This window comes from Chinchilla lanigera, unplaced genomic scaffold, assembly GCF_000276665.1.
Source record: "Chinchilla lanigera isolate Chin_1 unplaced genomic scaffold, ChiLan1.0 scaffold00030, whole genome shotgun sequence".
NCBI classification, from domain to species: Eukaryota; Metazoa; Chordata; class Mammalia; order Rodentia; family Chinchillidae; genus Chinchilla; species Chinchilla lanigera.
Window position 1 is genome coordinate 23,601,771 of NW_004955431.1, and position 14,823 is coordinate 23,616,593.

Below are 14,823 nucleotides of genomic sequence, written 5' to 3' on the forward strand. Positions count from 1 at the left end.
GCCTCGGAGCGGGGGAGCCCGCGTGACCGGCCGGCCGGCGGGGCTGCGGCGCGTGGTGCACGATCGTCTCCCTCCTGCCGCTCCCCGAGTGGGTGGGTGGGTAAAGTCAGATGGAGGCTCCGGGTGTCATTTGCTCAGGACACACGGTAGCAAGTGGCAGAGCCAGGATTGGAACCTCGGCAGTATAGCTTCTAACCCCTACCCCTACCAGTGCTCCAACAGGCTAAGATTGAGCTCTGGAGTTCCTGCATAATCAACACCTGGGACCTGGTTAGTGTGGACAGATTCATGGGTGGGGAAGTTCGTTGGGAGCTTCAGGCAGCGCAGAGCGTGTGCGTGAGCCGAGTGCAGTGCTTCGGGGATGGGTGGATATTTCGAAGAACCGTTTGTTCCTAGGTGACAGGAAGCACCAGGTTGCTTGAATGAATGAACGTCTGCTTGGTTCTCTTTGAAACATTTTTACTATCTTGAGATTTTAACACACTCCTAAACAGTCTTTCTATCCCGTAAATGAACAGGAACATTACTCAGGCTTCGTAAAACTGGAGAAATATGCTAATCATTTTTCAGTGTCTCAAAAGAGTGCATTTATATGGAAGAGGCTTCCTGTATACATTTCTAAAGCGATTTAAAAAAAAACTGCATCAAAGCAAAACCTGAATACATCAGGCATCTTAGTTCTACCAGAAGGTACTTCTAAATTAAAACTGAGTTAAACTCTGATCTCAGTAACAGCAAAGAAAAAGATGACTTATGATTGTATTTTTAATTCAGTGGGTTTTTCTTTTTTTTCTTTTTTTGTCTTTTTGAGACAGAGGCTCCCTATGCAGTTCAGGCTGGCCTTGAACTCACTTTGTAGCCCAGGCTGGGCTCATACTCGAAAAGATCCTCCTGCCTCAGCCTCCAGGAGTGCTGGGATTACAGGTGTGTGCTACCACGCCCGGCTTATTTTTCATAGTGGTGTGCATTTAGAAGGGATTTGTTTCAAATAAGGAGGGGGTGACACATCTGTAGGCTGAGCTACTTTGAACGCTGAGGCAGGAGAGTTGCTTGAGCCTAAGAGTTGGGCCCAGGAGTTTGGAGAGAGCCTGCGCAACAGCCAGATCTCTTTCTTAAAACTAAACAAAACAAAAAAAATTTAAAAAGAGAGGAGAGTTGAGTGTGGTGACACACACCTGTAATCCCAGCATTCAGGAGGCAGAGGCAGGAGAATCACCTCAAATTCAAGGGCAGCCTGGGCTACAGAGTGAGTTCAAGGGTGGGCTGAACTGCATAGCAAGACCCTGTCTCAAAAGAAAAAGGCAGTGGGTGGATCCATACCTCATATAAAACAAGGAGGACCAGATGATAATTACTGAAGCTCAGGGAATTCACTTTATTATTTTCTTTATATAATTGATAGTTTTCATCATAAAAGCATTTTTTATTTTAGGTTTTTGTTTTTTGTTTTTTGTTTTTTGTTTTTTGTTTTTTTGAGAAGGAGGGTTTTGAGACAGGGACTGGCTATGTAGTTCAGGCTGGCCTTGAACTCACTGTGTAATCCAGGCTGGTCTCGAACTTGTGAACTTTTGGCAATCAGTCCTCCTGCCTCAGACTCCCAAGTGCTGGGATTATAGGCATGAGCCACCACACCTGCTTTAAAAAGAGAATTTTTAAAAATCTGTAGATCAAAAATTGTATTTTTACTATTATATGTTCAGTAGATGTTGCTCTAAAATTTTTTGGTTGTTTTTGCTGCTGTTTTTTTCTAAATTGAAAGAAAAGTGATTTGTAATGCTGGAATTGAACCCAGGGCTTTATGCATGCTGGGTCAAGTGCTCTGCTACTGAGCTCTACCCTCAGTCCCTCAAGTTTTTGTTAGCAAAATTCCTTTTTTGTATTTGAGGTATGCATATGACTGAATAATCTTTATTATTAAAAATTTTTTAGGAGCTGGGGATGTAATTCAGTGGTAGAGAGTTTACCTAATCCATCTGTAACCCTGGGTCCATCTCCAGCAGCACAAAATAAATTTTTAAATATCAAATTTGTACAATTGATATATAACATGATTTGAGAGACATTGCACCATCTTCATTTTTTGTTTAACAAAATTCCTTTGGTTTTGTATGTGATACTGAGAGTAGAACCCAGGGCCTCGTGTACTTGTTAGCAAGGGCTCTACCACTGACCTACATCCCCAGCTTTCTCTTTCTCTTTTTTTTTTTTGGAGACAGGGTCTCACTATGCAGTTTTTGCTGGCCTTGAGGTCACTTTGTAGCCCAGGTTGGTCTTGAACTTGCATGGATCCTCCTGCCTCAGCTTCCCTGCTCAGCCTCCTGAGTGCTGGGATTACAGGCGTGCACCACCACACGCGGCTTTCTTTTTCTTAAACAAACCTTTTCTATATACTTGTTAGATTCTTCCAACTAAATAAAAACTTAATGTAATTATAAACTAATAAGCATGTGTGTGGGAGGAGGTAGGGAGGAACTGTACAGATATCTGAAGCTAAATTTTCATTTATGGCTGGCGAAGCTGCAGGGAAAAAGGAAACTTTCTCCTGCATTGTTGGTGGGAATGTAAACTAGTAAGACCACTATGGAAATCTGCATGGCTATTCCTCAAAAAATTAAAAATATAAATTCTATTTGACCCAGCTATTCCCCTTCTAAGAATCTTCCCAAAAGATTTAAAGATGTCATATTACAGTGATACATGCATACGTATGTTTATAGCCGCACAATTCATAATAGCTAAATCTTGGGAGCAACCTGTATTTCTGTCAACACATGAAAGCCATAAAGAAGGATAAATTTGCGTCATTTGAGCGAAAATGGGTGTAGTGTAAGACCCTAATGTTTAGTGAAATAAGACAGAGAAGCTTAAATGTTGCATAGTTTCTCTTAAATGAGAAACCCAAGGTATAAATATAAAATAAAAGATAATAGGAAATAGGTGATAGATTTTTTTTTTTTAGGAGATAGATTTTTTGCAGATAGGAAGGGGACCAAGAGATAGAGGAGAATAGGGGAAGTAAGAAGAATTAAGTCACATACCCACTCCCCACAATGAATGTAGTCATTACGGACTGCAAACGTGCTAATAAGTACAATTTTAAACATAGATTTTCATTCATGGCTTGTTATGAAAAGCTTTTCATTCAGATGTTCTAATACTGAAGATCATGAATTCGCTGGGATTTGGGGGTCTCAGGTTCTCTTGGTTGCTTTGTAACATGAGGTATTAAACTGATGCCACTAAGTGCTTCTAAGTAACCAATCAATTCACTTCCTTGCTGCTGTTTGACATTCTCACAGTGACCATCTTTCCACCGTAGAAAAGGACACAAATGGAGAAGTACTGTGGGTGTGGTGTTATCCTTCCACGACAGCTGCGTTAAGGACTCTGCTGCTCAGAAAATGCTGCCTCACGGATGAAGGTGAACTTCTCCATCCCTTTGTCTTTGGCCAGTACAGAAGAACATGGTTTTATATCACAACAGTTGAAGTTCCAGATTCTTCAGTTTTGAAAAAGGTAGGAGTGCTTTAAAGAAAAATACATATGTATTTCAAGTAAGATTATTTCAGTAACTCCTAGCTTTAGGCCTTATCTACAGAACGCGTTGGAGAATATTAACTATTCCGTTCACTAGGAATGCTTTCCTTCACACAACCATCTCATCTGTTCTGTGACTGTCTGTTGTAGCTGAGCATGGGGGCCCATATCTATAAGCCCAGCCCCTGGGATTTGTTTGAGGCCAGCCCAGGCAACTTAGTGAGATTCCTGTCTCAAAATAAAATAAAAAGGGATGGGGATATACAATGGTGGAGTGTCCTTGGGTTCAATCTGTCAGTCCTCCACCCCGTGTATTATTCGTGTTGATAGAGTGGTGAGCAATACAGGAATGCATGGTCTCTTCCCTGTGTCAAGTTATAGTCTGATGGAGTAGAAATGTAATTTCAAAGCCATGTCTTTGATTAAAAGTGGAAAAAAGCAGCTGGGGGTAGTAGCACACACCTATAATCCTAACACTCAGGAGGCTGAGGCAGAAGGATCACCAGGAGTTCCAGGCCGTCTCGCTAGCTACATAGAGAGATCCTGTTTCAAAAAACCAAAATAAATAATAAATAAAGTTGAAGGCCAGGCATAGTGGTGCATGCCTGTAATCCCAGCACTTGGGAGGCTGAGGCAGGAGAATTACCCTTCATTTGATTTTTTGGGAAGCAGGGTACCAGGAATCGAACTCAGGACCTTTCGCTTGCCAGGCAGGCGCTTGTACTGCTGAGCTATATCCCTGGCTGAGGCAGGAGGATTGCTGCAAGTTCGAGGCCAGCCTGAACTACACAGTGAAACCCTGTCTCAAAAAAGACAAAAAAAAAAAAAAAAAAAAGATAGAAGCACTTTTCCACCATTAAAAACTATTTTAGAGGATATAATCTTGGCAGACGTAAGAATTTTTTTTCAACTGCTTGTGGATGATAAAGATATATTAAAAATTTAGAGGTATAATTGAGGAAATTTATGAATGAAGTAGGTTTTAATAGTGTTTTATTGCTGTGAACAGTATCAGTGCGAGAAAATTCACTGTGTAGCCGTCATGCAGTTTCTTAACCCCAAGCAGGCAGATTTTTCCAAAGAAAAGAATATTGCAACCAAGTGCCTGAGCCTCTTGCATATGTGTAGGGGACCTCTTTTCCTTTTTCAGGGTAAAATTTTTGGTCATAATGATACTGTATACAGCATGTCCCGGATACCAATTGAACACTTCAAGTTTTAGGTTTTTTTTCCCCTTTCTAGGAGATTGAATCTAGGACCTGTTCATTTTTTATTTTGAGCCAAGGTCTTGCTAACTCACTAAGTTGCTTGGGCCAGGCCCAAAGTTGAGATCTTTCTGCCTCAGCTTCCCAGAATGCTGGATTACAGGTGGGTGCACCCACACTTGACACTGAAAAGTCTTGGTGCAACTGCAAGTGAATTTATTGTGACTTTTTCATCCCAGACTGCCACATTACAGCACCTTCGATATCACACCTGGTTTTCAGATTTGAAAAACAGCAAAGTTAGTTCTATGCTTCAAAATACGATTTTTTTTTTTTGGTTTTTTTCCGGTACCGGTACCATGAATCGAACTCATGACCTCATGCTTGCCAGGCAAGCGCCGTTTTGCTGAGCTAAATCCCCAGGCAAAATACAATTTTTTAAAAATGTTTTTCTTCACTCCGGGCATGGTGGCGCATGCCTGTAATCCCAGTACTCGGAAGGCTGAGGCAGGAGAATCTTTGCGAGTTGGAGACCAGCCTGGGCTACAAAGTGAGTTAAAGGCCAGCCTGAACTGCATAGTGACACCCTGTCTCAAAAACACAAAAATAAATAAATAGATTGGAGCACTCTTTGGAGAGTTATTTCAGCAACTATTTGATTGTTACTGAGATGCATTTTGTTTTCCATCCTTTTATCTCATTAATGAAAAAGAGTTGCTAATTGATAGGTCTGGTTTAGCATCCTACTTCTGTTTTGATTAGATTAGGGGATATTAAATAGGAAATAGGAACCTTTTTTTTGGTTTTTTGAGACAGGCTCTTACTGTGTAGTTCAGGCCGGGCTTGACCTCACTATGTAGCCCAGGCTAGCATGGAACTCTCAGCAGTCCTCCTGCTCAGCCTCCTGAGTTATTTTTGATATTTGATTGATTGATTGATTGATTGATTGTCTTTTTGAGACAGGGTCTCGCTATGCAGTGCATGCTGGCCTTAAGCTCACTTTGTAGCCTAGGCTGGCCTCAAACACGCAGTGATCCTCCTGCCTCAGGCTCCCAAGTACTGGGATTACCGGTGTGCACCACCATGCCCGGCTTATTTTTGATATTTTAATGAAATATTTTTAAAAAAATTTTTCTAAAACTATATACTCTTATTTGGAAAATAAATATATGTATAATATATATATACACACATGTACACATAAAATTATGGAGAGCAGGTGAGGACTTTTAAATTTTGATCTTTTTAATGCTGGTATGCCTTGTGCTAGAGGTTTGGTAGAATAGAGAAATAAAATTATTATTTCATTAAAGTATATATTGACTTCTATGAAAGTATCTTTTTTAAAGTGTACTTCTTTTGTTTCTCTGGACAGGTGACTCATTTTTCTATTGTTCTGACCGCCAAAGATTTTAACCCAGAGAAATATGCCGCCTTCACTAGGATATTGTGTAGGTCTGTATGAAAACTGTGTTAAATGCTAATTTACCAAAATGGAGATCTCCTTCGGTAGTTACACAGCAGATTTCTGCACGGAGGAAGCAGATATCAGCCCTCTGTTCCCCAATTTAATCTGGAATAGCCCTGCAGAGGCTGTTTTGTAGAGGGCTTTCTCTTCTGCTTTGTGGATTTCTCCTATGATTTGGGAAAGCGGGCTTGGGGAGAGAAAAAGCAGTTTGCACAACTGCCACAGTTTCCGGATGTGTTGGGTCACTTGGCACTTTGCATCTGTTACTTCTACCCACTTGCAGTCTTGGAGTTTCCTGAGCAGGGTGAATGAGTTAAGTGCTTTATGAAGTGGTAAGTTGGCTCATATGTCTAGGTTTGTGTGGGACAGTTATTTTGAGGAAAGTTAACGGATATTTTGAATTATGTTAAAGCATAGGAAAATATTTCACAGCTAGAATGCTGAGGCGCTGGGAAATTCTGAATGGTTAGGCATGATTCAAGTAGACTCCTTTAGTTTCACCCTAGATGTTGAAAATATCTGAAATATACCAGTCCACTGGGCGTGGGGGCACATGCCTGTAATCCCAGCACTCAGGAGGCTGAGGCAGGAGGATTGTTGCAAGTTCGAGGCTAGCCTGGGCTACAAAGTGAGCTCAAGGCCAGCCTGAACTGCATAGCGAGACCCTGTCTCAAAAAGACAAAAAATAAAAATTAAAATATAGCAGTCCACCTCTTGTATTTTTTAGGACATGTAGTGTACTTAATGAAATCTTTCTTACATATTAGAGAATTGGCTTTTTCTTTAATGATAAAGGCTTTAACAGGGCCTTAGTTTTAGTGTTATTGTTATTTAACATTATCACTAGGTAGAATTATAAGTCTAGATAGTGTGTTTTATTTATTTATGTTTTGTATGGGGAATTGAACTCAGGACCTTGTGCTTACTAGACAGGCACTTGTGCCAGAGCTATATCCCTGGCCGAGATCGTATGTTTTAATCTCTAGCCCTTAGGCTGTCACCCAGTAATTTTGTGGGGAGATGAAGAGAATTGTTTATGTTTCTCACCACTGTAAGTCCAATAAATTGGCTGGGGATATTCCATGGCTCAGTGGTAGTGTGCTTAATATTGTGCTTAATATTAAAGGCCCTGGGTTCAATCCCTGGTACTGCAAAAAACAAAAGCCCAGTAAATGATTACCTTTTTGCCTTTTTCATACTTGTATGTCCTGCTGAAACACACACACAGACACCCTAGAAAACAAAACAAAACAAAACAAAAAAACCCACAAAATCTCATTACCTAAGAATTTCTAGTTAGATTGTATTTTGACTAAATAAGGTTTGACTGTTCATGCAGCTAGCTACAATAAGAAAGACTGCTTGCTGTTGTAAGATAAATTCCAGGTACTGTATATGGCTCACTGTAGAATATAAACAACTGTCTTTCAATGGCACAGACACAAAGGGAGGCTATTATTGCTATTCAGAAACAATAAACTAAAAATACCAGAGAGGTATTTTTGTACAAACAGTGGTCTCCTATTTCATTTGATCGAATCAGGTTAGGTTACTTGGCTAAATATTCTGGAGTCTAGAAGGCAAGGTTGTTTTAGACCCCACAAGGAAGCCTGGAGCAGGTGCTGCAACATTTTGGCCTCTCCTCTGCCATCCTAGGGCAAAGGAAGAGGTCAGATATCCCCAGCTCTTTTTTTAAATTTTAAGATAGGGTCTCACTAAGTCATGAAGCTGCCCAGGCTGGGCTCAAACTTGCAGTCCTCCTGCCTCAGCCTCCTAGAGTGCTGGGATTACAGGTGAGCATCACCGCACCCAGCTGTGTGTGATTTTGTGTTTTTTTTTTTTTTTTCCAATGAGTGTGTTATGTTTTCAACTCATAATAGTTATATACCTTTTGGGGAGAACTAGGGTTTTATGCCCACTTGGAATCAGCTGTGCAGCTCAAGTGTGGCAGCTTGTGGTTGTCTATCTGAACGAGGTCCTCTGAGTTGCCCTATGTGGTTCTTCTGTAGAGTAATTTTGGGGAATTCTCTCCGTTCGTCGCTCATGGTCCAGGGTTATAGGAAGTTATCTTATCCTGCCAGCTTTCTTATGTTTGTCCTGTCCATTCCTGTGTTGGTTTCTAGTTTTTTTTTTTTTTTTTTTTTTTAATTTTGTAATATTAATGGCAATATTTTTGATATTAGTAATAGTGCATATAATTAAAAATACCAATAATATAGAAGTTTTTCTCCCTACCCCTCCTCACACAACCCCTGTAATTTCTTTTATAGCCTAGCAGAGAGGTTTGCTCCCTGTATAGGCTTATATTTTAGTTCATGGCTTTTCATATATGAAAGCCTACTATTCATTGTTCTTCACCTCTTTTTCCTCAATTTGTCAATTGAAATAATTTTTAAAGACTAAAAAAACTAACGATTGACAAAATATGGTAATCTGTTAAAACACCAGATTTTTCCTTCTTTCATCAGTCTGCAGTAAATATAATTCTCAAGTTGTCTGTCGTAGCATCAGTTTTGTTTTCTTTCTGATTCTTTGTCACATTACTTGAAGGGCCCAAGTGGACCCCGTCATGTGTAGTTCTTTGTGCGGGGAGCGGCTGCTGAGGGTTGAACCCAGGGCCACCTGCATGATGAGCATACACTCTGCCATGGGGCGGCACTCCCAGCCCCCAGTCGTATTTTTCAAGCAAAATTTAGTTGTAGTTGTTCACAGGAAGAGATTGCAAGGGGAAAACAACTGACTCCACATGTGGGCTATAAATGTAGCCGGTTTCCTGTCAGCATTTTCTGGAAGCCTTAAATTGATGATGAATGTCTCTAATGTGCATTTATCACTGGAAACTTAAAGAGCTTGGATTTCTTAATTATCTAAATATAGCTACCTCTGGGAGCTCTGATAATAAGTATGGGTTCTTCATCTAATTACTGCTTTCTCTGTGAACAATGTGTAAAACTCCCTTCTTGTCAAAGGAAATTGCAGCAATAAAACAGAGTTGTATGACTAAGAACACCAGGTTGTGAACATGAGACATAAAAGAGATAAGAATGTAATGTTCTTGAGAATAATGGGGCCACAGGAAGACCACAGTTGGGCTCGGGTTGTAGGTCATGGACCACTCGTCTGGCGTGCCCAGGGCCCCGGATTCAACCCCCAGCACTGCGAAACCAAAGTCCATAGTTAATCCTGCTGTAAGAGACTACAACACTTTTCTCCAGATATAAGGACAGGACTACCTTCAAAGAACTGTTGAAGATCTGTCACGTTGTTTTATTAAATAGAGTTCCTAACTAAATTAGAGATGTGATATATGCCGTGAAGAGACTCATTCAGAAGTATGTTAACAAGTTGGCCGAGGGTTTTAAGAAAGGACCCTTGCCTAGCCTTGTTGCATCTCCCCGTGTCACTCATGCCACGTAAAAGCACAGTCTGTTTTTGTCCTTTCTTACAGAATGTACTTGAAGCATGGGAGCCCAGTTAAAATGATGGAGAGTTACATTGCAGTTCTCACAAAGGGGATATGTCAGAGCGAAGAAAATGGCTCTTTCCTTAGCAAGGACTTTGATGCTCGGAAGGCATACCTTGCAGGCTCCATCAAAGGTAAAAAAAGAAAAAAGTGAGGCCAACAGCAAAATGCTGAGCCGAGGACAACCTCTCACTGGCCTAGTGTCCTCGTTCCATGCATTATTTTCGCCTGTACTTGTGTTTCCTGTACAGGAGGGTATCCAACTCCCATATTCCCTTCTTGAGTTAGAATTCTGTCAAAGGAAGACATTTGGGGGGTCGCTGTATATTGCTGTGTTGTTATGGAAATGTTTCTTCACCAGAATGCTGCATGTCATGGTGTGGGTCTCTACAGACCTCCACAGTTGTTCTTTCTTTAGATCTTAGCAGTTATCTCTTCTATCTGAAGCGCTCAAGCCTCTGGCCTAGAGCCCCAATCCAGCTCCCCGTTGGGAAATGCAGAACAGCAGAGGCAGCCGGGGGCCTTCAGGGTCCTTGAGAGCGTGAGGAGGGAGGAACTCTGGAAGCGAGGCCTCCTCCCGCCTCCCGCCTCCCGCAGTGCCTGCCCCTCCGCTCTGGATCTGCTGTCCTTTCCACCCTCAGCATCCTATTGAGTATTCAGTGTTCAAGCTAGCTGCCAAGGACCGAAGTAATGTCCAGTGCGCAGGGGGTTAGTGACCATTTCTTTTTTTTTCTTTTTTCTTTTTGAGACAGGGTCTCGCTATGCAGTTCAGGCTGGCCTTGAACTCACTTTGTAGCCCAGGCAGGCTGGCCTTGAACTCACAGCGATTCTCCTGCCTCAGCCTCCCGAGTGCTGGGATTACAGGTGTGGAACATTTTTTTAATTAGGACTTTTGCATGACACTAAAAGACATGGCTTCTCCATATCATTTATTCCACTTCCTCTGTGCGTCCAGCATTTGGATAAATATGCCCGTCCACCAAATGAGGTGCTTCTGTACTGCTTATATTTGCCTAAACATACTCTCTATTAAAAGTAATTTTGTATTCCTGTGACAAGAATTTGTTTTGATAAAACTTCATGTTGTATAATATTTAATGCAATATCATTGTGTTCTTTCTTTAAGACATTGTATCTCAGTTTGGAATGGAAACTGTTATATTACACATGGCACTGATGCTAAAAAAACGAGTTGTTGTCTATCACCCCAAAATAGAAGCTGTCCAGGAGTTTACCAGGTATTGTCACTAATTATTGAAAAGTGTAGAATTTCTTGGCAGGCAGTTTGGAATGCTAGCTGTTCTCATGTGCTCTCTGCCGTTGCACATTTGCTATAAATAGCATCGTGCATTAGTCTGACAATAAAATACCATTTTTATCTAATGCTTCAGTTTAGATCTAGTGGCTCAAGGTCACTGAATTGGGACAGATTGTTCTTTCACTTTAGAAATAGGACTATTCTGGAGCGTGGTGTTAGCGAACATTTTTTTGCCAGAGAGAAAGTATTTTAGGCTTGTGAGCCACCCAGCCTCCATCCCAGCTACTCATCTGCCTGGAGGGCACAAAAAGCAACCATAGATGTGTGTAAGTGAATGAGTTGACTGTGTCAATAAACCTTTATTTACAAAGACAGGAAGCTGGCCCATAGGCCATAGTTTGCTGTCCTAATTTAACTAAGTTGCTCCTTCCCTTCAGTTTTACCATACTCTGTTATAAGAAAAATAAAGTGGGCTGTTTGTTTGTTTATTAAGTCTAACTTGTTCATAGATACTTTTTTTTTCTTGTCTTTTTGAGACAAGGTCTTGCTATGCAGTTTAGGGTGGCCTTGAGTTCACTTTGTAGCCCAGGCTGGCCTCGAACTTGCAACGATCCTCCTGTCTCAGCCTCCTGAGTGCTGGGATTACAGGCGTGCACCAGCAGGCCTGGTGGATTCATAGATCCTTTTTATTTATTTATTTATTTATTTTCGTTTTGTTTTTTTCTGATATCGGGAATCAAACTCACAACCTCACGCTTGCCAGGCAGGTGTTATGCCACTGAGCTAAATCCCCAGCCCCTCATAGATCCTTTTTAAAAACAAGAGGAGTTAGCATTTGTGCAGGTTTACTGCATGCCAGGCGTTGTGTAAGGTACCTTCAGTTATTAAACTTACTCATGCTAAGAACTTGGTAAGAAAGCATTATTACCCTGTTATATGAATGAGAAAATTGAGGTTTGCAGAGGCTAAGTAATAAGATAATGAAAAGGAGAAAGACTTTAGAGAGACCTGGGTTAAAGTCCTGGAAGGGAGCCAGGTGTGGTGGTGCCCACTTGTAATCCAGTCATTCTGGGGGCTAAGGCAGGAGGATCATGAGTTGGAGCCCAGCCTGGACAGTTTAGCAACTTAAGAATACCCTGTCTCAGAAATTAAAGAGAACTGGAGAGATTGCTCATTGCAAAGGCCCTGGGTTTCAATACCCAGTACTGGAAAAAGAAAAAAAGTCCTAGAAAGGTGATTTGTTAGCTCTATGACATACAGGATACTGAATGTTTCTGAGCCTCAATTTCTTTGTCTGTAAAATGAGGATCCTGGGGGCTGGGGATTTAGCTCAGCGGCAAAAGCGCCTGCCTGGCAAGTGCAAGGTCGTGAGTTCGGTTCCCGGTACCGGAGAAAAACCAAAAAAAAAAAAAAAAAAAAAAGAGGATCCTAATATTTTCATCAATAAATCTGTTTTTAGGACTGGAAATAATTTATGTAATATGCTTAGCATGTGTCTTGCCCTTAAGGCTTTAGAAATAATTACTATGACTATGAGGGCCTCTTCTTATGTGAGACCACCAGAATTTTCACCCTGCCCTCCTCCATTTCAAACTGTATTTTTCTACCGTTACCTTTCCCTTATATTTATATTTCTTAAACTGAGGTAGCTATAGCTTGTGATGTCATAGGGTACCCGGCGATTCCTGAATCCACAGGTGAATTCAGCACATCTTCCTGGAGTACTTGTTTTGCTACAAGTTTTTTCTTACCTTTTTCTGTCTCCCAGTACTGGATATTGAACCAAGGGTCTTTGCATTGAGCTACTTCCCCTGCCCTTTGATATTTTATGTTTTATTTTGAGACAGAGTCACACTAAGTCGCTAAATTCCCAGGCTAGACTCAAACTTGCAGTTGTACTGTCTCACCCTCCCAGAGTGGTAGAAGTGTAGGCATATGCCACAGCTGGCTCAAAATTTCTTGCTTACAAGGGACACTTTGGATTTAAGCCTCAGGCTCCCTCTCTCTTGCAGTCTGCAGAGTATGATATTTAGAGGGAGACTTTAACATCTCTCTTTGTCGCCATGGAGATCTTTGGAAACTTCACCTTAAGTGTTCTGTAGCCAGTCTGACCCAAAAAGCAGAGGTTAAAGCCTGGCATTGCTTTAACACGAAACCCGGAGGTGTTAGCATGTTTGCGGTGTGGTCCACCCCTGCCTCTGCCTAGCTGTAGGACTGTACCCTGCTCATTTCCTCCTTGGAAAGAGATGGAGCAGCCTCGAAGGTGTGGGCCAGTGACCATGTGATTGACTCTTGCCTTGGTTCCCCAGGACCCTGCCGGCCCTGGTGTGGCACCGACAGGATTGGACCATCCTGCATTCTTATGTGCATCTCAGTGCGGATGAGCTGGAAGCCCTGCAGATGTGCACAGGTAGACTGGTGCACTCGGGGGAGGAAAGACTGCTTATGGGTTCTGTTTGTTACCTTACAAAGTATAATCTTTTTTTTCTTGAGGTGCTGGAGATTGAACCCAGTACCTTGTGCATATAGCACAATCACTCTACCACTGAGCTGTACCCTTTGCCCCAAGTTCGTTCTATCTGTCAATCTATGTCTATCTTTCTGATATTGGGGATTTTGTGTGTATGTGTATGTGTGTGTTTTTGAGAAACGGTCTCTCTGTGTAGTTCAGGCTGGCCTTGAGCTCACTTTGTAACCTAGACTGGCCTCAAACTTGCAGTGATCCTCCTGCCTCAGCCTCCAGAGTGCTGGGTTTACAGGTTACAGGTCTATACTACAACGGCTGGCTTATTTGTTTTTAAAATTAAGATTATTGTGTCCCTATGTTTTGTTTGTTTGTTTGTTTTTGCCTTTCCGAGACAGGGTCTCACTGTGCAGTTCAAGCTAGTCTTGAACTCACTTTGTAGCCCAGGCTGGTCTCGAACTCCCAAAGATCCTCCTGCCTCAGCCTCACAAAGTGCTGGGATTACAGGTGTGTGCCACCATGCCCGGCTAGCCCTGTTTCTTTTTTTTAATTTTTTTCACTTGGCATGGATGACCACTTAGCTCAGGAAATTTAGTGAATAATTTCCTCCTTTCTCCATAACCAGCAGTATCGTTCTGCTGTGTGTTGCATTTTCTAAGGTATTTGGTCTGGCTCTGGCTTTCCGTAGTAGGTTTTGTTTTTATTGCTGTTATATTTTAAATGTCCTTACTTGGTAAATTAAATATTTACTAATGATAAATTGGTCCTCAAAACAACAACAACAAATTAATTCTGCCCCCCCCCCCAGCATTTTATAATTATGTGGCTGTATGAAATAAAGAAGTCTGGGCCAGGTGTGATGGCTCATGCCTGTAATCTCAGCACTTGGGAAGCTGAGGCAGGAGGATCATCGCTTCCAAGCCCAGCCTGGGCTATCAAGTGAGTTCAAGGCCAGCCTGAACTGCATAGAGAGACCCTGTCTCAAAAAGACCAAAAAAAAAAAGAAATAAAAAAATCTGGGCACCTTTGTCTTACAACCGATTTCAGAAGTCTACTAAGTTCTTTTTGCACTTATTGTATCAGATCTGGGTACTGAAAGATGGTGCCTTTTCCACATTACCCCTGAAAACCCAGGCAGCTGGCTGGGAGTTACTGGAGAATGATCTGCAGGGGAAGCTTGGATTAGTCCCAGCAGTCCCTGCTGCCTTCTGTCTCCTCTGCCCTTCCTGACCCAGATAGCAGTGTCTGAAAAGTAAATGCTTAACTTCAGGCTCATCCCTGGATGCTCAAGTCACATTGTGGAGCATTTTAAGTTATGTGAATTTTTTCAGGCAATTAATATAATTAATAAGTATCTGGGCATGGTGGCACACACCTGTAATCCCAGCACTCGGGAGGCTGAGGCAGGAGGATTGTTGTGAGTTTGAG

General features: G+C 41.7%; 1 protein-coding gene across 2 annotated transcripts in view; it reads left to right on the top strand.

Moving 5' to 3' along the window:
- Fam45a (family with sequence similarity 45, member A) overlaps positions 1-14,823 on the top strand; it is a 22,515-nt gene that overhangs the window by 433 nt on the left and 7,259 nt on the right. Inside the window, exons 2-6 of one of the 2 annotated variants that reach the window (XM_005387885.2) lie at positions 3,320-3,516; positions 6,118-6,197; positions 9,659-9,807; positions 10,800-10,911; positions 13,241-13,341. In XM_005387885.2, coding sequence (XP_005387942.1) covers positions 3,320-3,516; positions 6,118-6,197; positions 9,659-9,807; positions 10,800-10,911; positions 13,241-13,341 — 639 coding nt within the window. Of the gene's footprint in view, positions 1-3,319; positions 3,517-6,117; positions 6,198-9,658; positions 9,808-10,799; positions 10,912-13,240; positions 13,342-14,823 lie in introns of those variants that run through there. The other variant, XM_013515881.1, reaches the window with a different exon arrangement.